The sequence below is a fragment of the Nerophis ophidion genome, linkage group LG01, assembly GCF_033978795.1.
Source record: "Nerophis ophidion isolate RoL-2023_Sa linkage group LG01, RoL_Noph_v1.0, whole genome shotgun sequence".
NCBI classification, from domain to species: domain Eukaryota; kingdom Metazoa; phylum Chordata; class Actinopteri; order Syngnathiformes; family Syngnathidae; genus Nerophis; species Nerophis ophidion.
Window position 1 is genome coordinate 83,794,591 of NC_084611.1, and position 27,025 is coordinate 83,821,615.

General features: G+C 44.8%; 1 protein-coding gene across 2 annotated transcripts in view; it reads right to left on the minus strand.

Moving 5' to 3' along the window:
* Positions 1-27,025, minus strand: part of LOC133560751 (protein tweety homolog 3-like) — an 89,680-nt gene that overhangs the window by 48,244 nt on the left and 14,411 nt on the right. For both annotated transcript variants that reach the window (XM_061913638.1, XM_061913628.1), the window contains one exon: positions 9,991-10,187. In XM_061913638.1, the coding sequence (XP_061769622.1) occupies positions 9,991-10,187 (197 nt within the window). The remainder of the gene's footprint in view (positions 1-9,990; positions 10,188-27,025) is intronic.

Here is a 27,025-nt window from a genome sequence, read left to right on the forward strand (position 1 = left end):
AATAAACATTGATTGATTGATTGATTGATAGGGAGGGGGTTAGCCAACACCGCCATCAAGAGGCCAACTGACATAATAGCTTTGAAATTCCTACACTTTTATTGTTACGTTCAACTTTGTTGGTTGGCTTTGAGTTGATCGTCTCCATTACGTACATTTTACGAGCATGGTGAGTGAGGGTTTAGTAGCTTGTGTGAGTGCAACTGTGGCATAAATCCTCAATTGGAGAAGCACACAATAAGGATGTGGGCATTAACGCTTGGTGGTAGTTTATGTAATGAAATGTACTTCTAGGACTCCATCCACGCCTGCGAGACTGCTGCCGCCTTTCATGGCGCTTCACAGTTAATCATCTCTCCCGACGCCCCACTCTTCCTGGCTCCCTGAGCTGGATGTCGCTAGTTCGATACCCACACACTTGACTAACGGCGTGCGATTGGCAGAAAACACTCACAGGCTTGGTTATGAAATAAACAACGCATTTCCACATCTGTATGAGCATGGGCTTGAAAAAACCAGTATTGAGACTTTTTTAACGATATACTGTATAATATTATTTAGTACTATTTCAAATGCGATCGTACAAAATAAACGTTTGACCCTAAATAGACGACTGCTACTCTCTACAGTTAAGTACACTAGGGCGAAAAAAGTATTTAGTCAGCCAGCGACTGTGCAAGTTCTCCCACTTAAAATGATGACAGAGGTCTGTAATTTTCATCATAGGTACACTTCAACTGTGAGAGACAGAATGTGAAAAAAAATCCGAGAATTCACATTGTAGGAATTTTAAAGAATTTATTTGTAAATTATGTTAGAAAATAACTATTTGGTCAACCTATCAAAGCTCTCACTGATGGAAGGAGGTTTTGGCTCCAAATCTCACATTCTTTCCTTAAAGGGGAACATTATCACAATTTCAAAAGGGTTAAAAACAATAAAAATCAGTTTCCAGTGGCTTGTTTTATTTTTCGAAGTTTTTTTCAAAATTTTACACCTCTCGGAATACCCCTAAAAAAAGCTTTAAAGTTCTTGATTTTCGCTATTTGCGACGCGACGTCATACAGGGCTGCCAATACAAACAACATGGCGGTTACCACAGCAAGATATAGCGACATTAGCTCGGATTCAGACTCGGATTTCAGCGGTTTAAGCGATTCAACAGATTACGCATGTATTGAAACAGATGGTCGGAGTATGGAGGCAGATAGCGAAAACAAAATTGAAGAAGAAACTGAAGCTATTGAGCGAATAGCTAGTGACGCTATTCGGCCATAGCATGGGTGTACCTAATGAAGTGGCCCATAGCATAGCTGCCTTATTAGCATCGCCGGTAAAATGTGCCGACCAAACGATCAGGAGTTTCGCATCTTGTGACACTGGAGCAACTTAAATATGTCGATTGGTAAGTGTTTGTTTCGCATTAAATGTGGGTATCTAGTTTGAAATGTCCATACAGCTAGTGTATATAGCATGTTAGCATCAATTAGCGTAGCATGTTAGCATCGATTAGCTGGCAGTCATGCTGCGACCAAATATGTCTGATTAGCACATAAGTCAACAACATCAACAAAACTCACCTTTGTGATTTCGTTGACTTAATCTTAGCAAATGCATCTGCAGGTTATCCATACATCTCTGTGCCATGTCTGTCTTAGCATCGCCGATAAAATGTGGAGACCCTCTGGCACATTCAATGGGGGTCTGGCGGCAGACACTTTCGCATCTTGGGGCCAGTGGTGCAACTTGAATCCCTCCCTGTTGGTGTTGTTACACCCTCCGACAACACACCGATGAGGTATGATGTCTCCAAAGCTCCAAAAAATAGTCGAAAAAACGGAAAATAACAGAGCTGAGTGTTTGTAATGCGTTGAAAATGAAAATGGCGGATGTATTACCTCGGTGACGTCACGTTCTGACGTCATCGCTACGAAACCGATAAACAGAAAGGCGTTTACTTCGCCAAAATTCACCCATTTAGAGTTCGGAAATCGGTAAAAAAAATACATGGTCTTTTTTCTGCAACATCAAGGTATATATTGACGCTTGCATAGGTTTGGTGATAATGTTCCCCTTTAACACGGATCAATCGTCCTGTACTCTTAGCAGAAAAAACCGCACCAAAGCATGATGTTTCTACCCCCATGCTTCCCAGTAGGTGTGGTGTTCTTGGGATGCAACTCAGTATTCTTCTTCCTCCAAACACGACGAGTTGAGTTTATACCAAAATAGATACATGGATGATACAGCAGAGGATTGGGAGAATGTCATGTGGTCAGATGAAACCAAAATAGAACTTTTTGGAACACCAACCAAACAGGAAGGGTCACCAAAATAAAAGCGCAAGACAGGAACTAAAGCACGGCAAACAGGAAACAACAACAAACTCAAAATAAGGCACGACAACCTGGTGGAGTTTCATTTTTTTAACCTTTTCTGTTGGTGGCGTGCCTCTGTGTTTTTTTTAAGGAAAAACACTGCATTAGACGCACCGAGTTTTAAGGCGCGCTGTCGAGTTTTAAGGGGAAAAAAAGGATTTTAAGTGCGCCTTGTAGTCCGGAAAATACAGTAATCGATTGTTTTGTTTGTATTTTTTATTGACTAGTCCAACATTGGACTGTTCCCTACAAACTGCAGCCGCACAGGAAGTCAGCCTTGTGCCAAAAATACAAAGATGATGTCATGTTTGATAGTGAACAAAGACACACACACACACACGAGCACACACACACACACACACGTGTAGCACAAAGTGAACAAGACATATTATAGCAAACCATGAAATATTAAAACCAACAACAAAAAAACACTGTTAGCACCGAGTCACACACACATTTTGGGCCTGACTGTATAATTCACTTCTCCTCTCCACATCCTATCTGCTTCTGTCTCCATGGCAACCTTTCTAGGCCAGCAAGAGGGCTGAAGAGAGAGAGGGAGAACAAATAGCGGAGAGCGACTGACGAGAGATGGAGAGATGGAGGGAGGGGGTAAAAAGGGAGCAAGTGGAGGGCGGTGTGGTTGTTGTTGTTGTCCAGACACACAAATGAGGAATTGTGTGTGCTTTCTGTCTGACATGAACAACAAGTGTTGTCGTACCGCATGACCACATCCTGTTTCACTACCCCAGGTATTAAACTTTAAAACAACAAACCGGACTTGACAAGTCCCGTGTTATCCACAAGACGCGATCGGACAGATTACGTCACGTCCTTTCTCGCTATTTTTTTTTTTACCAAGGAGCTTCTACGACGTCACGGGCTGAGATATTTGAATGTTTCGTATAAAAAGAATTGCTTACGTTAGTAACATATTTATACAAAATAATAAAGGATAAATATAACAAGTGTGTGGAAAAATTTTAAGTGCTCCCCCTCTGGTCAACATATGTAATAACAAGTGTGGTTAAGAAATTGAAATGCTCCCCCTTTGGCCAAAATTCATTAAAAATAAAACACAATTTTTAAATAATATATATATATACATACATATATATACATATGGATACACATATATACATACGCATATATATACACACACATATATATACGTATATACATATATATACATATAAATATACATATGTCTTGATTGGATTATCCAGAGAATAGTGCTCGATACCGTGGTAGAGCGCAATATGAAGGTGTGGGAAAAATCACAAGACTACTTCGTCTCTACAGAACTGTTTCATGAGGGGTTCCCTCAATCACCAGGAGAAATCTCCTGATGATTGAGGGAACCCCTCATGAAACAGTTCTGTAGAGACACCTACATATATATATACATACATATATATATATATGAATACACATATATACATATACACATAAATATACATATATATAAACATACATATATATATATATATATATATATATATATATATACATACATAAATGTATATATATACATATATATATATATACATACATAAATGTATATATATACATATATATATATATATATATATACATAAATGTATATATATACATATATATATATATATATATACATACATAAATGTATATATATACATATATATATATATACACATAAATGTATATATATATATATATATATACATAAATGTATATATATACATATATATATATACATATATATATATATATATACATACATATATATATGTATATAGAGACACACTGTTATAACTTGAAGTAAATAATTAAGATTTAAAAAATTACCAAAAAAATTCACTGTATATATATGTTTATATATACAGTGGCGCAGTGGAAGAGTGGCCGTGCGCAACCCGAGGGTCCCTGGTTCAAATTCCACCTAGTACCAAGTTCGTCACGTCCGTTGTGTCCTGAGCAAGACACTTCACCCTTGCTCCTGATGGGTGCTGGTTTGCGCCTTGCATGGCAGCTCCCTCCATCAGTGTGTGAATGTGTGTGTGAATGGGTAAATGTGGAAGTAGTGTCAAAGCGCTTTGAGTACCTTGAAGGTAGAAAAGCGCTATACAAGTACAACCCATTTATCATTTATATATATATATATATATATATATATATATATATATATATATATATATATATATACATACACAGTATATATATACACATATATATACATACATACATACATATATACATATATACACACATATGTATATATGTATATAGAGACACACTGTAATAACTTGAAGTAAATAATAAAGATTGAAAAACGATTAGAAAAAACATAAAACATTCACTAAAAGCTTACCTTTTATATATTTGCATAATATTTGTATGTTATTAATATTGTAAATACAAATCTTTATATATCTAGAACGGCTGGTCCTAAAGAGGTAGGCATTTTTCGGAGGTCTCGAGAAGGTAATGGTGGTAGCGGGGGTGTATATTGTAGCGTCCCGGAAGAGTTAGTGCTGCAAGGGGTTCTGGGTATTTCTTCTGTTGAGTTTATGTTGTGCAACGGTGCGGATGTTCTCCCGAAATGTGTTTGTCATTTTTGTTTGGTGTGGCTTCACAGTGTGGCACATATTTGTAAAAGCGTTAAAGGGGAACATTATCACAATTTCAAAAGGGTTAAAAACAATATAAAAATCAGTTCCCAGTGGCATGTTGTATTTTTTGAAGTTTTTTTCAAAATTTTACCGGTCTCCGAATATCCCTAAAAAAAAACCTTTGAAGTGCTTGATTTTCGCTATTTGCGATGCGACTATCCATTTCCCTGTGACGTCATACAGTGCTGCCAATGTAAACAAACAATGGCGAATAGCACAGCCAGATATAGCGACATTAGTTTGGATTCAGACTCGGATTTCAGCGGCTTAAGCGATTCAACGGATTACACATGTATTGAAACGGATGGATGGAGTATGAAAGTATTGAAGAAGAAACTGAAGCTATTGAGCGAATAGCTATTGACGCTATTCATAGCCATAGCATGGCCGAATAGCTGCGTTAGCATCGCCGGTAAAATGTGCGGACCAAACGATCAGGACTTTTGCATCTTGGGACACTGGAGCAACTTAAATCCGTCGATTGGTTTTTTTCGCATTAAATGTGGGTGGAATGAAACATAATATAGTTGCAAATGCGTCTGCAGGTTATCCATACATCTCTATGCCATGTCTGCTTTAGCACCGCCGGTAAATAGCATGTTAGCATCGATTAGCGTAGCATGTTAGCATCGATTAGCTGGCAGTCAACATCAACAAAACTCACCTTTGTGATTTCTGTGACTTTATCGTTACAAATGCATCTGCAGGTTTTCCATACATCTCTGTGCCATGTCTGCTTTAGCACCGCCGGTAAATAGCATGTTAGCGTCGATTAGCGTAGCATGTTAGCATCGATTAGCTGGCGGTCACGCCGCGACCAAATATGTCTGATTAGCACATAAGTCAACATCAACAAAACTCACCTTTGTGATTTCGTTGACTTTATCGTTGCAAATGCATCTGCAGGTTATCCATACATCTCTGTGCCATGTCTGTCCTCGCCGGTAAAATGTGGAGCCACTTTGGTATATTCAATGGGGGTCTGGCGGCAGACACTTTGGCATCTTCGGGCCAGTGGTGCAACTTGAATCCCTCCCTGTTAGTGTTGTTACACCCTCCGACAACACACCGACGCGGCATGATGTCTCCAAGGTTCCAAAAAATAGTCGAAAAAATGGAAAATAACAGAGCTGAGACCCAATGTTTACAATGGGTTGAAAATAAAAATGGCGGCTGTATTACCTCGGCGACGTCACATTCTGACGTCATCCCCTCCAGAGCGATAAACAGAAAGGTGTTTAATTCGCCAAAATTCACCCATTTAGAGTTCGGAAATCGGTTAAAAAAAATATATGGTCTTTTTTCTGCAACATCAAGGTATATATTGACGCTTACATAGGTCTGGGGATAATGTTGTCACACCTGGGTGAAGTAATGTCCGGGTTTGGTCTGGTTTCATGTTGTCTTGTCGTTTCCTGTTTTATTTTGAAAGGTTAACTCTACCTCTTGTTTCAGGTCACTTGCCCTTCCTCCTGTTTCACTGGTCTGATGTCTCTCCTGATTGCCTGATTGTGCCCACCTGTGTCACCCTCCCTCATGTGTATAAATGTCTGGTCTTCCTCTTGTCTTGTGCCAGAGTATATCGTCTCGCTATGTGCCTCCATCCTTGTCCACAGCCTTGAATCACGTTTGCTAAGTATTGCCTTGCCTTATTTATTGATTTCTTGGTTTTCTCTGAGAAAGAGTGATTTTGTTTGCTAAAGTTTTTGGTCAAGAATTTTGTGTCTAATTTCAGTGCTTTGCCTTCTTTTTTTCCCCTCCTCTTGGAGCGCTTCAGTTTGTAGTTATCTCAGCTTTTTATAGCGCACTTTCTGTTAAAAGGGCTTCACGGTGGCAGAGGGGTTAGTGCGTCTGCCTCACAATACGAAGGTCCTGCAGTCCTGGGTTCAAATCCAGGCTCTGGATCTTTCTGTGTGGAGTTTGCATGTTCTCCCCGTGACTGCGTGGGTTCCCTCCGGGTACTCCGGCTTCCTCCCACTTCCAAAGACATGCACCTGGGGATAGGTTGATTGGCAACACTAAATTGGCCCTAGTGTGTGAATGTTGTCTGTCTATCTGTGTTGGCCCTGCGATGAGGTGGCGACTTGTCCGGGGAGTACCCCGCCTTCCGCCCGATTGTAGCTGAGATAGGCGCCAGCGCCCCCCGCGACCCCGAAAGGGAATAAGCGGTAGAAAATGGATGGATGGACTTTCTGTTAGAAGTTTCTTGTCTCCTCTGCGTGAGTGATTTACCTTTTTTTAGCTAATCATAGATTGTTGTTCTTTTGTTATTAGATTTGTGTGCAATTTTGCTATTGCCTTTTTCCTCCCTATGGAGTTATTTTCTGTTTATTGCGTTTTGCCTATATGTCTTTTGTTATCATAGATTCTATAGCCGCTTTGCTTTAATCACTCTGTTCAAAGAGATTTCAAATAGCTTAATAGTGTTAAATAAAGCCTGTGTCAATTGTACCCCTTCCGTCCATCCATTTTTCTACCGCTTATTCCCTTTCGGGGTCGTGGGGGGCGCTGGCGCCTATCTCAGCTACAATCGGGCGGAAGGCGGGGTACACCCTGGAGGGAACCCACGCATTCACGGGGAGAACATGCAAACTCCACACAGAAAGATCCCGAGCCTGGATTTGAACCCAGGACTGCAGGACCTTCGTATTGTGAGGCAGACGCACTAACCCCTCTGCCACCGTGAAGCCTCCATTGTCCCCCTCCTGCACCTGAATCCTCATTCTTGCCAAGGTTTGACAAATGTTCCCCTTTAAAGTCTTTAATATGGGCACCCTCAGTGTGACCCTTATGGCTGTTGATCAAGTATGCCTTGGATTCACTTGTGAGTGTTAAAGCCACATACTGTATATTACGTGACTGGGCCGGCATGATGTTTGTAGGGCGGGAAAGCGGACGCGACGACAGGCTGTAGAGGACGCTAAAGGCAGTGCCTACAAGGCACGGCCCCAGTATTGTAGTCCGGGTGGAAATCGGGAGGAATGGTTGCCCCGGGAGATTTTTTCGGGAGGGGCACTGAACTTTGGGAGTCTCCCGGGAAAATCGTGAGGGTTGGCGAGTATGAGTATCAGCGGTGAATGCAGTGTTACAGAGGCATCGCCGCTGTACAGGTGCTGGTCATATTATTAGAATATCATGAAAAAGTTGATTTATTTCAGTAATTATATTCAGAACGTGAAACTTACATATTATATCAATTCATTACACACAGTGATGTATTTGAAATGTTTATTTCTTTAAATTTTGATGATTAGTACTGACAATTACTGAAAATCCCAAATTCAGTATCTCAGAAAATTTGAATATTAGTTACGACTAGTACCAAAAAATATTTTTTTTAGAAATGTGGGCCAACTGAAAAGTGTGAACATGGAAAGTTTCAGCATGTACGGCAATCAATACTTAGTTGCAGCTCCTTTTGCCTGAATTGCTGCAGCAATACGGCGTGGCATAAAGTCGACCAGTCTGTTGCACTCTTCAGGTGTTATGAGAGCCCAGGTTGCTTTAATAGTGGCCTTCGGCTCTTCAGCATTGTTGGGTCTGGCATCTCGCATCTTCCGCTTCACGATACCCCATAGGTTTTCTATGGGGTTAAGGTCAGGTGAGTTTGCAGGCCAATCAAGAACAGGGATACCATGGTCCTTAAACCAGGTACTGGTAGATTTGGCACTGTGTGCAGGTGCCAAGTCATGTTGGGAAATGAAATCTTCACCTCCATAAAATTGGTCCGCGGCAGGCAGCATAAAGTGTTCTAAAACGTCCTGGTAGACTGCTGCATTGACCCTAGACCTCAGGAAACACAGTGGACCAACACCAGCAGATGACATGGCACCCCAGACCATTACGGATTGTGGAAATTTGACACTGGACTTCAGGCAACGTGGATTCCGTGCCTCTCCTGTCTTCCTCCAGACTCTGGGACCTTGATTTCCAAAGGAGATACAACATTTACTTTCATCTGAAAACATAACTTTGGACCACTCAGCAGCAGTCCAGTCCTTTATTCTTGAGCCCAGGCGAGACGCTTTTGACGTTGTCTCTTATTCAAGAGTGGCTTTACACAAGGAATGCGACAGCTGAAGCCCATATCTTGCATACGTCGGTGCATGGTGGTTTTTGAAGCACTGACTCCAGCTGCAGTCCACTCTTTGTGGATCCCCCCACATTTTTCACTCGGTTTTGTTTGACAATCCTCTCCAGGGCGCGGTTATCCCTCTTGCTTGTACACTTTTTTCTACCACATCTTTGTCTTCCCTTGGCCTCTCTGTTAATGTGCTTGGACACAGAGCTCTGGGAACATCCAACCTCTTTGGCAATGACCTTTTGTGTCTTGCTCTCCTTCTTTAAAGTATCAATGGTCATCTTTTGGACAGTTGTCAAGTCAGCAGTCTTCCCCATGATTGTGTGTCATACAGAATCAAAACGAGAGACCATTTAAAAGCTTTTCCAGGTGTTTTGAGTTAGCTAGCTAATTAGAGTGTGGCACCAGGTGTCTTCAATATTTGACCTTTTCCCCGTATTCTAATTTTCTGAGATGTTGAACTTAGGGTTTTCATTGGTTGTCAGCTATAATCATCTCCTTTTTGGCAAAAACACACTTGAAATGTATCAGTCTGTTTGGAATGAATGTATACATTTTACAAGTTTGACTTTCTAAATGGAATTAATGAAATAAATCGACTTTTTCATGATATTCCAATAATATGACCGGCACCTGTATAATACCGGCGGGCCAGCTCTAATCTTAAATTGATATTACCTCAAGGGCCAAATGAGATTACACGGCGGGCCAGAGTTTGACACCCATGACATACAGGAATGTGTGTGTGTGTGTGTGTGTGTGTGTGTGTGTGTGTGTGTGTGTGTGTGTGTGTGTGTGTGTGTGTGTGTGTGTGTGTGGTGGAACTATTGTACGTTAGCTTCCGAGGGACGGGATATCAGGAAAGGGGAGAAGCTCTCACCTGCAGACAAGGGTGGCGATGATGACGCACCAGGCGGTGCAGCAGCAGTCGGCGCTGGGCTGCTGGGAGTGCGTGTGGGAGTGCGAGGACTCGCCGCTCTTGCGGCGGCGGCAACAAAGCCAGAAGGAGTAGAAGAGGAGGAAGAGGAGGTCCAGGCCCAAACACAGCAGGGCCACGGCCCCCAGCAGCAGCACCGACTAGGAGGCGACACAAAGACAGTTTTGAGGGTGTGGATTGTTGCCGGTAAGAGGACACAAGAAAGATGAACACATTGTGACTTTTTTTTTTTTTGGCGTATTAAAAAGAAAAAACATAACAATATTGCTTAGGGGTCAGTCCACACACAAACTCCCCCACACCCCCGCCCTCGTGGGACCGTCTGGGAAAGTCATTGTAAGGCAGGACCATGCTGAGAACACCACACTGTTCCAGAGAAGGTTCCGGTTCCCCCGGTCCATTGGTGTGAACCCGCTTGGAGAAACAAAGGAGCCGGAACATTCTCAGGACTCCAGTCTGGATCGTCACCAACACAGCCCCCCCTACCCCCGAGCAAGACTCTCATAACTCCCTTCTCCCTAGAACGCCAATCAGCTACTCGCGGCTCTTTAGTGCCGCCCTAGTGGCTCCCTGGAGCATTTTTTAAAAAAAAAGGATTGAAAGTGGAAAAAAATGGGGTGAAATGTTTTTATTGTTTGCTTTAGTATGTTTGTTGTTTGAGGAAAAACATGACACAAACCTTCCCAATTGTTACAAAAGCCCACTGTTTGAAGTGGATATTTCTATAGCGCTTTTCTCTAGTGACTCAAAGCACTTTACATAGTGAAACCCAATATCTAAGTTACATTTAAACCAGTGTGGGTGGCACTGGGAGCAGGTGGGTAAAGTGTCTTGCCCAAGGACACAACAGCAGTGACTAGGATGGCGGAAGCTGGAATCAAACCTGCAACCCTCAAGTTGCTGACACGGCCACTCTACCAACCGAGCTATGCCCCCCACATATTTGTGTGTATGCTTCACTGATGACAGTATTTGGTGAACATCGTTTTGTCCTACTATTTTTGGCGGTTCTTGAACTCCCCATAGTGTGGGCTGTGACGCAACAGTTTGTTTACATGTAAAATCTTCCACTCCTTTGTCCACCAAAAGTTTTATACTGTGCGCGAATACACAAAGGTGCGCTTTGTTGATGTTATTGACTTGTTGGGAGTGCTAAGCAGGCATATTTTAGAACAACATTTCTCAACGAGCTATTGCAAAGAATTTAGGGATTTTACCATCTACGGTCCGTAAAACCATCAAAAGGTTCAGAGAATCTAGAGAAATCACTGCACGTAAGCAATGATATTACAGACCTTTGATCCCCCAGGCGGTACTGCATCAAAAACCGACAGTGTGTAAAGGATATCACCACACGGTCTCAGGAACACTTCATAAAACCACTGTCAATAACTACACTTGATCGCTACATCTGTAAGTGCAAGTTAAAACTCTACTATGCAAAGCAAAAGCCGTTTATCAACAACACCCAGGAACGCCTCCGGCTTCGCTCGGCCTGAGCCCAAAAGTTCTATTTTGGTTTCATCTGACCACATGACATTCTTCCAATCCTCTGCTGTATCGTCCATGTATCCATTTTGGTATAAACTCAACTCGTCTTGTTTGGAGGAAGAAGAATACTGAGTTGCATCCCAAGAACACCATACCTACTGTGAAGCATGGGGGTGGAAACATCATGCTTTGGGGCTGTTTTTCTGCTAAGGGGACAGGACGATTGATCCGTGTTAAGGAAAGAATGAATGGGGCCATGTATCGTGAGATTTTGAGCCAAAACCTCCTTCCATCAGTGAGAGCTTTGAATGGTTGACCAAATACTTAATTTCCACCATAATTTTCAAATAAATTCTTCAAAATTCCTACAATGTGAATTCCTGGATTTTTTTTTCCACATTCTGTCTCTCACAGTTGAAGTGTACCTATGATGAAAATTACAGACCTCTGTCATCATTTTAAGTGGGAGAACTTGCACAATCGGTGGCTGACTAAATACCTTTTTGCCCCACTGTATATAAGACTTTTAAAGTCATTTTGATAGTAGGCTAATAGAGGTAATATAGGCACTTATATCATGTGTTGCCTTCATTGTAACACTTATATACGACTTTTCAGTTTCTACGGCTCCAGACAGATTTGTTTTTTGTATTTCTGGTCCAATATGGCTCTTTCAACATTTAAGTTAACGACCCCTGACCTAGAAGAAGACGAGTATTGGCGGGTGGGGGGAGCTGATCCTGACAAGAGACGAAGGGGAGATAAGCGCGGCAGATTCCTGGCCTGACATTATCCCGAGACTATTATCTATAGGCTTACCACCAGAGACCTCGCACGCCGCCGAAGGCATTCAGTGCGCCGCTAATGCATTGTTTCATCCCCTAAGGACTTTAAAATCGACGGTAGCGGCTTAACGCCACAAACACGCGTTAAGCACCGCGGAATCCAAACCTGATTCTTCTACCGTCTGATCATTTGCAAAGTTTTCATGTAGTCGTTCTTCAACAGGCTTTATTTAAAGTCACATGACGGTCTCGCTTGTTGACCGGACACGAAAGGGCTTGTGTTGCATTCACAGACATGCAGTAAAGGAGAATGTCAGTCCTTACTAAATAAATAAATGATAAATGGGTTGTACTTGTATAGCGCTTTTCTACCTTCAAGGTACTCAAAGCGCTTTGACACTACTTCCACATTTACCCATTCACACACACATTCACACACTGATGGAGGGAGCTGCCATGCAAGGCGCCAACCAGCACCCATCAGGAGCAAGGGTGAAGTGTCTTGCTCAGGACACAACGGACGTGACGAGGTTGGTACTAGGTGGGATTTGAACCAGGGACCCTCGGGTTGCGCACGGCCACTATTCCACTGCGCCACGCCGTCCTAAAATCGGTATTACGATAATACACCCGTACCAGGTCATAGTACTGGCAAACCTGCATCAAATATTAATATGCCTATATACATACATATATATATATAATAAAGTCAAAATCTAAATAAAAAAAAACATATATATTTTTTAAGTACACCTAATGAATAGTTTTGAATTTGTTGCATTCTCCTTCTTGTAAACACTGCAGCGTCTCAACCAGGGGTCTCAAACTCTATTTACCTGGGGGGGCCGCTGCAGGGAGAGTTGGGTTGAGGCTGGAAGTACTTAACTCAAAATCCTATTTTAAATACCTGACTACATTTCTTAACTATTTTTACCAGCAGTTACTGCATGGTAATTCCGAGATAAGTCATTACAAATGTCAAACTGAATGTAAAAATGTAGCATTTCTTGAAATTGTCATGTTCTCCCAGGGGTGCACGGTGGCCCATGGTGCCCCTCGGTGGCCAAAGTAGGCCCCACAGTGGCCTATATGACGGCCCATGTGAATTGAATTGAAGTATCATATTTTCCGCACTAAAAGGCACGCCGGATTATAAGGCGCACTTTCAATTAATGGTCTATTTTAAAACTTTGTTCATATATAAGGCGCACCGCATTATAAGGCGCATAGAATAAATGCTACAATAGAGGCTCGGGGTTACGTTATGCATACTTTCGATCAGGGGTGTCAAACTCAAATACAGAGCGGGCCAAAATTCTAAACTGAACAAAGCCGCGGGCCAAAGTTGAACTTAAACTTTTAATAGAGACCCAAACAAGTTTTGCATTGAATATTGAACAAGCAAGGCTTATATAGTTCTATAGTGACATGCAAAATCGAGTTTTGTTGGTAGAAGGGGTGTATATTGTAGCGTCCCGGAAGAGTTAGTGCTGCAAGGGGTTCTGGGTATTTGTTCTGTTCTGTTTATGTTGTGTTACGGTGCGGATGTTCTCCCGAAATGTGTTTGTCATTCTTGTTTGGTGTGGGTTCACAGTGTGGTGTAACAGTGTTAAAGTTGTTTATACGGCCACCCTCAGTGTGACCTGTATGGCTGTTGACCAAGTATGCTTTGCATTCACTTGCGTGAAATTCTATAATACGTGACTGGGCCGGCACGCTGTTTGTATGGGGGAAAACGGCACGTGACGACAGGTTGTAGAGGATGCTAAAAGCAGTACCTTTAAGGCACACGACCCCAATATTGTTGTCCGGGTGGAAATTCGGGAGAATGATTGCCCCGGGAGATTTTCAGGGGAGACACTGAAATTCGGGATTCTCCTGGAAAAATCGGGAGGGTTGGCAAGTATGAGAATTAGCGTTGAATGCGGTGATACAACGGCACTGCCACTGTATAATACCGGCAGGCCAGCTCTAATGTTAATTTGATATTGCCTCAAGGGCCAAGTGAAATTACACGGCGGGCCAAATTTGGCTCGCGGGCCAGAGTTTGACACCCATGATCTAAAGCATGGGTGTCAAACTCTGGCCCTTGGGCCAAATTTGGCCCGCCGTGTAATTTCATTTGGCCCTTGAGGCAATAATAAATTAACATTAGAGCTGGCCCGCTGCTGTTACACCGCGTTCACCGCTATTACTCTTACTTGTCAACCCTCACGATTTTCCCGGGAGACTCCCGAAGTTCAGTGTCCCTCCCGAATTTCATCCCGGGCAACAATATTGGGGGTGGGCGTTGAAGGCACTGCCTTTGGCGTTCTCTACAACCTGTCGCCACGTCCGCTTTTCTTCCAGTCACATAATATATGCGGCTTATACACACACAAGTGAATGCAAGGCATACTTGGTCAACAGCCATACAGGTCACACTGAGGGTGGCCGTATGAACAACTTTAACACTGTTACAAATATGCGCCACACTGTGAACCCACACCAAACAAGAATGACACATTTATGGAGAACATCCACACTGTAACTCAACATAAACACAACAGAACAAATAACCACAACTCCTTGCATCACTTACTCTTCCGGGACGCTACAATATACACCCCCTGCTATCACCAAACCCCGCCGCCGAAAAGAGGCATTCCATTTTTATTTACATTTTATTTGATATGCCATTGATATTTTTTAATTATTATTATTATTATTTGAAACTCGATTTTGCATGTCACTATAAATGTATATACTGTGAGCCTTGCTTGTTCAAGATTCCATGCAAAACTTGTTTGGGTCCCTATTAAAAGGTTAATTTGTTCAACTTTGGCCCGCGGCTTTGTTCGGTTTTAAATTTTGCTTTAGATGGAGCTGTGCTAAAGGGAATGTCAACAAAACAGTCAGATAAGTCAGTCAAACTTTATTAATAAATTATAAACCAGCGTTCTGACAACTCTGTTCACTCCCAAAATGAATAAACAGCAGTTTTATTATTTTCCCCGATTCAATAAACACGTAAAAAACAATCTGATAATGTTACGGTAAATCAAACGTTAGTGCAATCACAATATAGTAACACTCGAAATAGTGCAAAGCAATAATATATCAATAACTCAACGTTGCTTAAACGATAATGTCACACAACACACAATTAACATGTAAAGCTCACTTTATTAAGTTATTCCTCATCCACGAATCCCTCAAATTCTTCTTCTTCGGTGTTCGAATCAATCAATATAAGGCACACGGGATTATAAGGCGCACTGTCAGCATTTGAGGAAATTTGAGGTTTTTAGCTGCGCCATATAGTGCGGAAAATACGGTATTTATTTCAAACTTGCACAGTACAACAACACATTTTTTTTTTAATCTTGGCAGAAATATTTGTTCAAGTCTTGAAAAGGGGTTGGGTGAAGCAGATGCTTATAAAACCCCAACCCCTCTCATTTATTCCGCATTTAACATAAACAATAAACAGTAATACCAGAACAATACCATACAAACAAAAACTAGAAAGAGTCGTATACACTAACAATACAATAGTGCCACTGTTAGTATGAGACAAGACAAGACGAGACACACACATACACACACACAGACCCAAACACTTTCTGACCATACACCTCTCTCCCATCAATGTAGGTCTCACTGTTGGCCCATTAGGCCCCACGATGGCCCATGTAAGGCCCCATGGTGGCCCATGTAGGCCCATGCAAGCCCCATTGCGGCCTATGTAGGCTGTAAAGTGGGCCATATAGGTCCCACGGTGGCTCCTGTAGGCCATGCAAGCCCCATTGCGGCCTATGTAGGCCGCATGGTGGGCCATATAGGTCCCACGGTGGCTCGTGTAAGCCCCACGGTGGCCCATGTATGACCCACAGTGGTCCACATGATGGCCCATGTAGGCTGAAGGCCAATGTAGGTCTCACAGTTGCCCATTTAGGCCATATAGGTCGCACGGTGGCCCATATGACGGCCCATGTAGCCTGCATGGAGACCAATGCAGATCTCACGGTGGCCCACATAGGTCGTACGGTGGCCCGTGTAAGCCCTGCGGTGGCGGATATGATGGCCAATGTAGGCTGCATGGTGGCCAATGTATGCGGCCTATGTAAGCCGCCTGGTGGCCCATATGGAGGCCATGTAGGCCTCAGGGTGGCCCATGTAAGCCATATGGTGGGCCATATAAGTCCAACGGTGGCTCATGTAAGCCCAACGGTGACCCATATGAAGGCCCATGTAGGCTACATGGTGGCCAATGCAGTCGGCCCATGTAAGCCGCATGGTGACCTATACGGAGGCCAATATTGGTCTCACAGTTGCCCATTTAGGCCCCACGGTGGCTCATGTAAGCCTCATTGGGGCCCATGTAGGACGCACGGTGGCCCATATAAGTCACACGGTGGATCAAGTTAGACCCACGGTGGCCCATGCAAGCTCCATTGCGGCCCATGTAGGCTGCATGGTGGGCCATATAGGTCCCACGGTGGCTCATGTAAGCCCCACGGTGGCCCGTGTATGACCCACAGCGGCCCACACGATAGCCCATGTCGGCTGCATGGTGGCCTATGTAGGCGGTCCATGTAAGCCATTTGGTGGCCCATATGGAGGCCGATGTAGGTCTCACAGTTGCCCATTTAAGCCACATCGGGGCTCATGCAAGCCACACGGTGGCCCAAATAGGTTGCACGGTGGCCCATGTAGGCCCCAAGGTGGGCCATTTAGGTCCCACGGTGGCTCGTGTAAGCCCCACGGTGGCCCATGTATGCCCCATGGTGGCTGATATGATGGCCCATGTAGGCCGCGCGGTGGCCCATATAGGTCGCACGGTGGCCCATGTAGGCCCCACGGTGGACCATTTAGGTCCCACGGTGGCTCGTGTAAGCCCCACGGTGGCTCATATGATGGCCCATGTAGGCCGCACAGTGGCCCATATAGGTCGCACGGTGGCCCCCTACGATGGCCAACGTAAGACTCTTGGTGGCCCATATGACGGCTCGTGTAGGCTGCATTGTGGCCAATGTACGCGGCCTATGTAAGCCCATATGGAGGCCAATCTAGGTCTCACGGTGGCCCATGTAAGGCCCACGTAAGGCCCCACAGTGGCCCATGTAAGGCCTCACGGTAAGCCATATAGGTCCCCTCGTGGCCCATGTAGGCCCCACGGTGGGCCATATAGGTCCCATGGTGGCTCATGTAAGCCCCACTGCGGCTCATATGACGGCCCATGTAAGCTGCATGAAGGCCAATGCAGATCTCACGGTAGCCCAAATGACGGCTAATGTAGGCTGCATGGCCTCGAGAGGGACAAGGGGTAGAAAATGGATGGATGGATGGGATAGCTTCCAATTAGGGCTCCACTTGGCTCTTTCCTCCTCCCCTTTAGCCAAACAAAAATATTTACGTTAAATCAGGGGTCCTTCAAACTTTTTAACCCGGGGGGGCCGCATTGGGTTAAAAAAAATAAAAAATTGATATGCATTTGATTTGCCTGAGCGGCTAGGAGACTCCGAGAGTAACAAGCGGTAGAAAATAGATTGATGGATGAACTAGAAAGGACAGAATAAATAAATTATCATTATAAAAAAAAATGTAAACACATTTTTGAATCCGGACCCACCGCGGGCCGGATTTTGGACGCTGTAGCTTCTTCTTTAAAAACAGAACTCTGCCCGTCACGTCCACCTGACTCTCCTCCCTGGACGTATGACGGCCGTGAGATTAAAGTGTCGACCCACATCAAGGGAGATTAAGCGCGGGGCCAATTAGCTTCTAATAAGCACGTCGGCTGGGAGTGTGTATGTGTGTGTACAGTACGTGTGTGTTGAGGCTACTTCCAGATTGGCTTGTAGAGTGGGCCAAGCGTCATGATCTACTTTCAATCTGTCCTTTTGAAAGTGTTTGCAAGTGTGTGTGTGTGTGTGTGCGCTGACAGGATCGATCACTTCCACTGCACTGACTCGTCCTTGCACTCTCCCTGCCAGTGTTCCACGTATTGTGTTGTCCTTGCAAACAACCTCTTTCCCGAGGCGTTCACGGACCTCCAGTTCATCCCCCTCACGTTTGACCCCAGCGACCCGGTCAGAGTGCCACCCGGACGCTTCTCTCTCTCCTTCTCTCTCTTTATTGACACAAACACGACACAAGCATTTTTTCTTCCCCGTGCTGCGTTGGATGCCAATTTAAGAGCCGCTTTAAGCCGCAGTGTGTGTGTGTAATTACAGATCATGTGACTCCTATGTAATGTTCTGCAGCTGTGTTACTGCTCGCTGACTCCGCACTTCCAGCATCGTACTCACACACACACACACACACACACACACACACACACACACACACACACACACACACACACACACACACACACACACACACACACACACACACACACACGCGCACACACACACAAGTGCTATTCTCAGGCCCGGTAGAACCTCCGAACAGAATCTCCAATTTCAGCTTTTTCGGGGAGAGAAAAGGGCTGAGAGTCAAAGTTATCCCACGAGCAAGTATGCTGGCTGGTCAGGGTGCTAGTCCGAAGACCACTAGGCATGGTTTAAACCAGGGGTCCCCACACTAGAACATTTTTGTTGTTTTTTTAGGGACTGCAATGTCCGTATTGGTACAATGGGACAGAGGACCCTATTGTATCTGTAAGATTTGTTTCTTTCTTTATTATTATTCCGCACCTTCGCGCTGTAATTTGCCACCTTAAAATTTTCAAAACTCACCAAATTTTACACACACATCGGTACGGCAAACCTTCCCAACTTTTTAAACAACCAAACCCCAAAAATCAAAATCGCGCTCTAGCGCCCCCTAGGAAAAAACACAGACAAAACAGCTTGTAACGTCCGTTAGGAATGTCGTAGAGACATGAAAAAAAAACCTCTATGTAGGTCTGACTTAGACCTAGATTTGATACACTCACTTCTTTCAGCAAAAATCTTCAGGAAGCAGGCAAAAACCCCTTCAAAACCAAATTTTCCTAAAAAATTTCATTTTTGCCTCTTTGAGCTGTAATTTGACCCCTTTAAAATACTTCAAAACTCACCAAACTGGACACACACATCAGGACTGGTGAAAATTCCGATTTAATAAAAAAAAACCAAAAAAAACTGCTTGTAACTTCCGGTAGGAATGTCGGAGAGACATGAAACAAAAACCTCTATGTAGGTCTCACTTAGACCTACATTTTAATAATTGACATCCTTCAGCAAAAATCAACAGGAAGTTGGCAATTACCCCTTCAAAACAAAACTTTTGGAAAAACCTGTCACCTTTTTTCCAAAATTATCTCCTCTGAGGGCATTTGTCGTGTCTGCTTCAAACTCGCACAGGAGAGAGATTGAACCCTTCTGATTAAAAGTTATTCACAGAGTTTTAATAACTGCTCCGGTTTTGATCTTACGCGCCTTCAAAGAACCTCTGCACAAAGTTTCCTAAAAAATTGAATTTTTGCCTCTTTGAGCTGTAATTTGATCCCCTTAAAAGGCTTCAAAACTCACCAAACTGGACACACACATCAGGACTGGCGAAAATTCTGATCTAATGAAAAAATCAAACCCCAAAACACAAAATTTGCACTCTAGCGCCCCTTAGGAATACAACCGAGACAAACTGCTCCTAGGAATAAAACACAACTGCTTGTAACCTCCGGTAGGAATGTCGGAGAGACATGAAACACAAACCTCTATGTAGGTCTCACTTACACCTACATTTTAATAATTGCCATCCTTCAGCAAAAATAACAGGAAGTTGGCAATTACCCCTTCAAAACAAAACATTTGGAAAAACCCTTAACCTTTTTTCCAAAATGATCTCCTCTGAGCGTGTTTGTCGTGTTGGCTTCAAACTCGCACAGGAGAGAGATTGAACCCTTCTGATTAAAAGTTATTCACAGAGTTTTAATAACTGCTCCGGTTTTGATTTTACGCGCCTTCAAAGAACCTCTGCGCCAAAGTTTCCTAAAAAATTGAATTTTTGCCTCTTTGAGCTGTAATTTGACCCCCTTAAAATGCTTCAAAACTCACCAAACTGGACACACACATCAGGACCAGCAAAAATTCCGATCTGATGAAAAAATCAAACCCCAAAACTCAAAATTGCGCTCTAGCGCCCCCTAGGAATACAACAGAGACTAACTGCTCCTAGGAAGAAAACACAGACAAAACTGCTTGTAACTTCCGGTAGCGATGTCGGAGAGACATGAAACATAAACCTCTATGTAGGTCTCGCTTAGACCTACATTTTAATAATTGAAATCCTTCAGCAAAAATCAACAGGAAGCTTGCTATTCCCACTTCAATACAACAACTGCATTCCTTTCACAATGCATTAGTTTCAAAATGGCAGCACCAAGGCGTCCTTATAAAATGCCCAACTGTTATTACTATGAGACTGATGTATAACACATGTGTATACAACTTTTTCTCTGTGTAATAATCCATCCATCCATCCATCTTCTACCGCTTGGGTCGCGGGGGCAGCAGCCAAAGCGGTCCCGTCCATCGCTGCTTGCAGCTTTAATTTTCAATTATAATTTTTTTAATCCGTCCTTTCTAGCCCATCCATCGATCCATTTTGTACTGCTTGTAACTCTCACGATCTCCTCGCCGCTCAGGCAAATCAAATTGTCTGAAAATGCATTATTCCATCGATAATGTGACGTCATCACGCTCTCGCCGCAGTAAATTAGTGCACCGGGGGGAAAAAAATGGCAAAATAGAATAGAATAGAAGTACTTTATTGATCATTGGGGGAAATTCAGCACCACAGTTCGCTCACAATAAACAATGGGTGTGCTGGGGCCTATCTTAGCTGCATTCGGGCGGAAGGCAGTGTACACCCTGGACAAGTCGCCACCGCCTCGGAGAATTTGGTATTGTATCGGTTTATATGTGAACGGTGCCTATCCATACAGTGGGGCAAAAAAGTATTTAGTCAGCCAGCGATTGTGCAAGTTCTCCCACTTAAAATGATGACAGAGGTCTGTAATTTTCATCATAGGTACACTTCAACTGTGAGAGACAGAATGTGGAAAAAAAATCCAGGAATTTTAAAGAATTTATTTGTAAATTATGGTGGAAAATAAGTATTTGGTCAACCATTCAAAGCTCTCACTGATGGAAGGAGGTTTTGGCTCAAAATCTCACGATACATGGCCCCATTCATTCTTTCCTTAACACGGATCAATCGTCCTGTCCCCTTAGCAAAAAAACAGCCCCAAAGCATGATGTTTCCACCCCCATGCCTCACAGTAGGTGTGGTGTTCTTGGGATGCAACTCAGTATTCTTCTTCCTCCAAACACGACGAGTTGAGTTTATACCAAAATGGATACATGGATGATACAGCAGAGGATTGGGAGAATGTCATGTGGTCAGATGAAACCAAAATAGAACTTTTTGGTAAGTTGCATCCCAAGAACACCATAACTACTGTGAAGCATGGGGGTGGAAACATCATGCTTTGGGGCTGTTTTTCTGCTAAGGGGACAGGACGATTGATCCGTTTTAAGGAAAGAATAAATGGGGCCATGTATCGTGAGATTTTGAGCCAAAACCTCCTTCCATCAGTGAGAGCTTTGAATGGCTGACCAAATACTTATTTTCCACCATAATTTACAAATAAATTCTTTAAAATTCCTACAATGTGAAGTCCTGGATTTTTTTTCCCACATTCTGTCTCTCACAGTTGAAGTGTACCTATGATGAAAATTACAGACCTCTGTCATCATTTTAAGTGGGAGAACTTGCACCATCGCTGGCTGACTAAATACTTTTTTTGCCCCACTGTACATGAAGGACTTGGGCCAGAGTCGGACCGGGTTGACTTCAGGTGCCGTGCCAGGGCGCGCATGTTCAAGAGGCGAGCGTGGGAAGGCGCCCACAGCCGCGGACAACAACAGGCAAAAAGAGAGAAAGACGATAATGGAGGCAAAGAGGAGGAGGAGGAGGAGGATAACAAGTCTGGTTAGTGGAGGAGGCTGATGAGTAATGGGAGGTTCTTCTTTTTCTTTGGCTAAACAGCCACTTCCTGTCAGCCATTCACTCGTTCACTGAGGCCCAGTGTGTGTGTGTGTGTGTGTGTGTGAGCAGTGGAATTTTAAGTACCCTCAATATAAACCGAGTATGTTTCCATGTTGTGGTGTGTTTGTTGCATATTGTGTAGCATTTCTGTGTCAGTGCCTATTTAGCACTCGGTGTGTCGAGGTGAGGTCAGCAACCTCCCTCAGGGCTTTTACGTGTGTGTGTGTGTGTGTGTGTGTGTGTGTGTGTGTGTGTGTGTGTGTGTGTGTGTGTGTGTGTGTGTGTGTGTGTGTGTGTGTGTGTGTGTGCGTGTGTGTGTGTGTGTGTGATTGTGTTAATCAGGACACAATCATTCATCCTGGCCAGACGGGGGAGGAAAATGGGTGAGAATCACAAGGAGGAGGAAGGGGGAGTGTGGTGAAAAGAACCTTCTCTTTCTTTCTTTCTTTCACTTTTTTCACACGCAGTCGTCTTTAGATCGGCTCGCCATATCTGTCTCCAAGGCTTTCTTGCGCGCGCATACACGCACGTGCACGCACATCTGTGTATAGTTTTACTTGATGATTTTATGTGTTCCGCTCCAATGTTTGTTCTCAGTGTGTGTGTACAGGCCAGAGTAGAAGTAGACATCAAAGTACTGTCCTCACTCTGGCCTCGAAAAAGTGCCAAATTCCGCACGCATCAAAATAACAGTCTTTAAGCGGCAGAATTAGTTTATGCCCACGCCGACTCTAGCTTGTGCCCGCCCTCGCCGACTCTAGATTGCACCTGTCAGCCCCGAATCTGGTTTGCACCGGGCCCATGCCAACGGTAGTCTGCCACCGCCCACACCGATTCAAGGTTTGCGTCCGCCTGCGCCGACTTTGGTTTGCGCTCGCCTCCGCTGACCTTAGTCTGCACCCGCCTTCAATTCCGACTCTAGTTTGGGCACCCTCCCCGACTATAGTTCTGGCCCGACCCAACTCTAGTTTGCGCCTGCCCCCACTGACTCTATTCTGCGCCTGCTTCAATTCCTAGTTTGGACCCACTCCGACTCTAGCTTGGACCCGCCCCGACTATAGTTTGCGCCTGCCCCCACTAACTTTATTCTGCGCCTGCTTCAATCCTAGTTTGGACCCACTCCGACTCCAGTTTGGACCCGCCCTGACTCTAGTTTGCGCCTGTCCCCACTAACTTATTCTGCGCCTGCTTCAATTCCTAGATTGGACCAGCCCCGACTCCAGTTTGGGCCAGCCCCGACTCTAGCTTGGACCCGCCCTGACTCTAACATGGACCCGCCCCGACTCTAACATGGACCCGCCTCGACTCCAGCTTGGACTCGCACCGTCTCTAGCTTGGACCCGCACCGACTCTAGTTTGGACCTGTCCCGACTTTAGTTTGGACCCACGCTGACTCTAGCTTGGACCCGCCCCGACTCTAGTTTGGAACCGCCCCGACTCTAGTTTGGAACCGCCCCGACTCCTGTTTGGGCCCTCTCGGACTCTAGTTTGCGCCTGCCCCCACTGACTCTAGTCTGCGCCTACTTCAATTCCTAGCTTGAACCCGCCCCGACTCCTTGTTTGGACAAGCTCTGACTCTAGTTTAGACCCGCCCCGACTCTTGGTTTGGATCCGCCCCGACTCTTAGATAGGACCCGCCCTGACTCTTAGATAGGACCCGCCCCGACTCTTAGATAGGACCCGCCCCGACTCTAAGTTTGGGCCCGCCCCGACTCTAAATTTGGTCCTGCCCCGACTCTTAGTAAGGACCTGCCCTTACTCTAGTTTTGGCCCGCCCCGACTCTAAGTTTAGACCGGATCCGACTCTAAGTTTAGACCCGACCCGACTCTAAGTTTAGACCCGACCCGGCTCTAAGTTTAGACCTGCCCCGACTCAAGTTTGGGCCTTCCCTGACTCTAGTTTGGGCCTGCCCATCCCGACTCCAGTTTGGAGCCGCCCCAACTGTAGTTTGGAACGACTCCGACTCTAGTTTGTATAAGCCCCGACTCTAGTTTGGACATGTGCAGACTCTAATTTGGACCCGTGCAGACTCTAATTTGGACCCGCCCTGACTCTAGTTTGGACATGTGCAGACTCTAGTTTGGACCCATGCAGACTCAAGTTTGGAGCCGCCCCGACTCTAGTTTGGGAACCACTCCGACTCTAGTTTGGAACCACTCCGACTCTAGTTTGGATAAGCCCCGACTCTTGTTTGGACCCGTGCAGACACTAGTTTGGAACTATGCAGACTCTAGTTTGGACCCGCCCAGAGTCTTGTTTGGACCTGTGCAGACTCCAGTTTGGACCCGCCCTGACTGTAGTTTGGACCCCTGCGGACTCTAGCTTGGACCCGCCCCGACTCTAGTTTGGACCTACCCTGACTCTAGTTTGGACCCGCCCCGAATCTAGTTTGGACCCGCCCCGAATCTAGTTTGGACCCGCCGGACTGTAGTTTGGACCCGTGCAGACTCCAGTTTGGACCCGCCCTGACTGTAGTTTGGACCCGTGCGGACTCTAGCTTGGACCCGCCCCGACTTTAGTTTGGACCTACCCTGACTGTAGTTTGGACCAGCCCCGAATCTGGTTTGGACCCGCCCAGACTGTAGTTTGGGCCTGCCAGCCCTGACTCCAGTTTGGAGCCACCCCAACTCTAGTTTGGAACCTTTCTGACTCTAGTTTTGAACCACTCCGACTCTAGTTAGGATAAGCCCCGACTCTAGTTTCGACCCGTGCAGACTCTAGTTTCGACCCGTGCAGACTCTAGTTTCGACCCGTGCAGACTGTAGTATGGACCCGTGCAGACTGTAGTATGGACCCGTGCAGACTCTAACTTGGACCTGCCCCGGATCTAGTTTGGACCCGCCCGCCCAGAATCCAGTTTGGAGCCGCCCCAACTCTAGTTTGGAACCACTCAGACTCTAGTTTGGACAAGCCCAGACTCTAGTTTGGATAAGCCCCGACTGTAGTTTGGACCCGTGCAAACTCTAGTTCGGACCCACCCCAACTCTAGTTTGGACCTGACCTGACTGAATCTAGTCTGGGCCCGTCCGCCCCGACTCTAGCTTGGACCCGCCCAAACTCTTGCTTGGACCCGCCGCAAACCTAGTCTGGGCCCGTCGGCCTCGACTCCAATTTGGAGTCGCCCCGACTCTAGATTGGAACCACTCAGACTCTAGTTTGGACAAGCCTCGACTCTAATTTGGACCCATGCAGAGTCTAGTCTGGACCTGTGCAGATTCTAACTTGGACCTGCTCCGACTCTAGTTCGGACAAACCCCGACTACTGTTTGGAACCACTTTGATTCCAGTTTGGACAAGCCCAGACTATAGTTTGGACCAGCCCTGACTCTAGTTTAGACCTGCCCCGACTCTAGCTTGGACCCGCCTCAACTGTATTGTTGTGTTTCTCTATTTCTCTGCGCGTGTTGCACAGATGTTGGGACTGTGTTGATGTCATCCGTCCTATTTTAGGAAGCGCACAGAGCACTTTGTCACAGGAAGTTGGATGTACTTAAGAGTAGTCAGTGTAAAGCTCGTAACCCACAACCATTTCGTCTCGTCTTTTTGCGACATACGTGAGGTAGTGGTAGTGTGTGCGGTCCGGGGCTGCACGAGTGCTGTGGTTCATCCATAACACTGAGTTGTACTAACTTGAGTTGCTACCTTAGTTACTCATTGTCAGTGCACACCACATCTACACCACATCCTGCCGACAACGCCAATCTTATGTGGTGGATTGGCCCGAAGCTTAAACTGCAAACAAAGTGGTTTTAGTACAAAAGTTTTATTTACCCATATTCAAAAGTACAAGTTGGATTGAATTGCCAATGCAGACAGACAGCATCCTCCGAAGGATTCAGAATCAAGCAAAATCATATCAAATATTAGTCTCCTGGCTTTTTATATGTTTTCCTCATGTGTCAAGGTCTAGTTGTTTGGCAACTGCTGGCTCCACAACAACCATGGATCCCTTAGCCATAACAAAGAGTCAAAACATTTCTTAGAATGGTCAGAGCGACCACTGAATAGGAAAAAAAAAAAAAAGAGCAGACCTCTTAAAGCAGGGGTGGGCATTACGTCGATCGCGATCGACTGGTCGATCTCGGAGGGTGTGTCAGTCGATCTCAAGCCAGGCATTAAAAAATAGACATAAAAATGAGCAATCATCAATCATACCAAGACTTCACTTTCGTCAGTTGTTTGACATTCTCGGCACCCGAGGATCTTGTGAGATGACGTTGGCTGCTGCGAGCTCATATTTAAGAAAAAAATCACTAACAGGGCGGACGCAGAGAAACACATTTTATTTCTAGGGACTCCGTACCTACTGTCAAAACTCTAAAGACCGCCTGCACAGTTCCTGTCTTCACCATAAAAGACCTGTTTCATCCTGCCTGTGCTAACAAAATAAGAGTCTCAGAAAGCTAGCGTGCACAAGCTAGCAAGCTACGGAATTTTGATGCCAATGTATTTCTCCCCCGCCCTCAGCGACCGCTTTCTCACTTGCTTGCCCACCCGCACACTCACTGACGTCACTCACCTGCTGCCAGACATTAAAGGGCCACACACATATGCTACTCTCATAACAAAGTGTTTAAAAACGAGTATGCAAGTTGGACAAATGAGATGCCAAATCCAACCACTTTCATGTGGTATTGGACAGAAAGGAGGACTTTTTTTTTTCCTCCATTTGAAAATG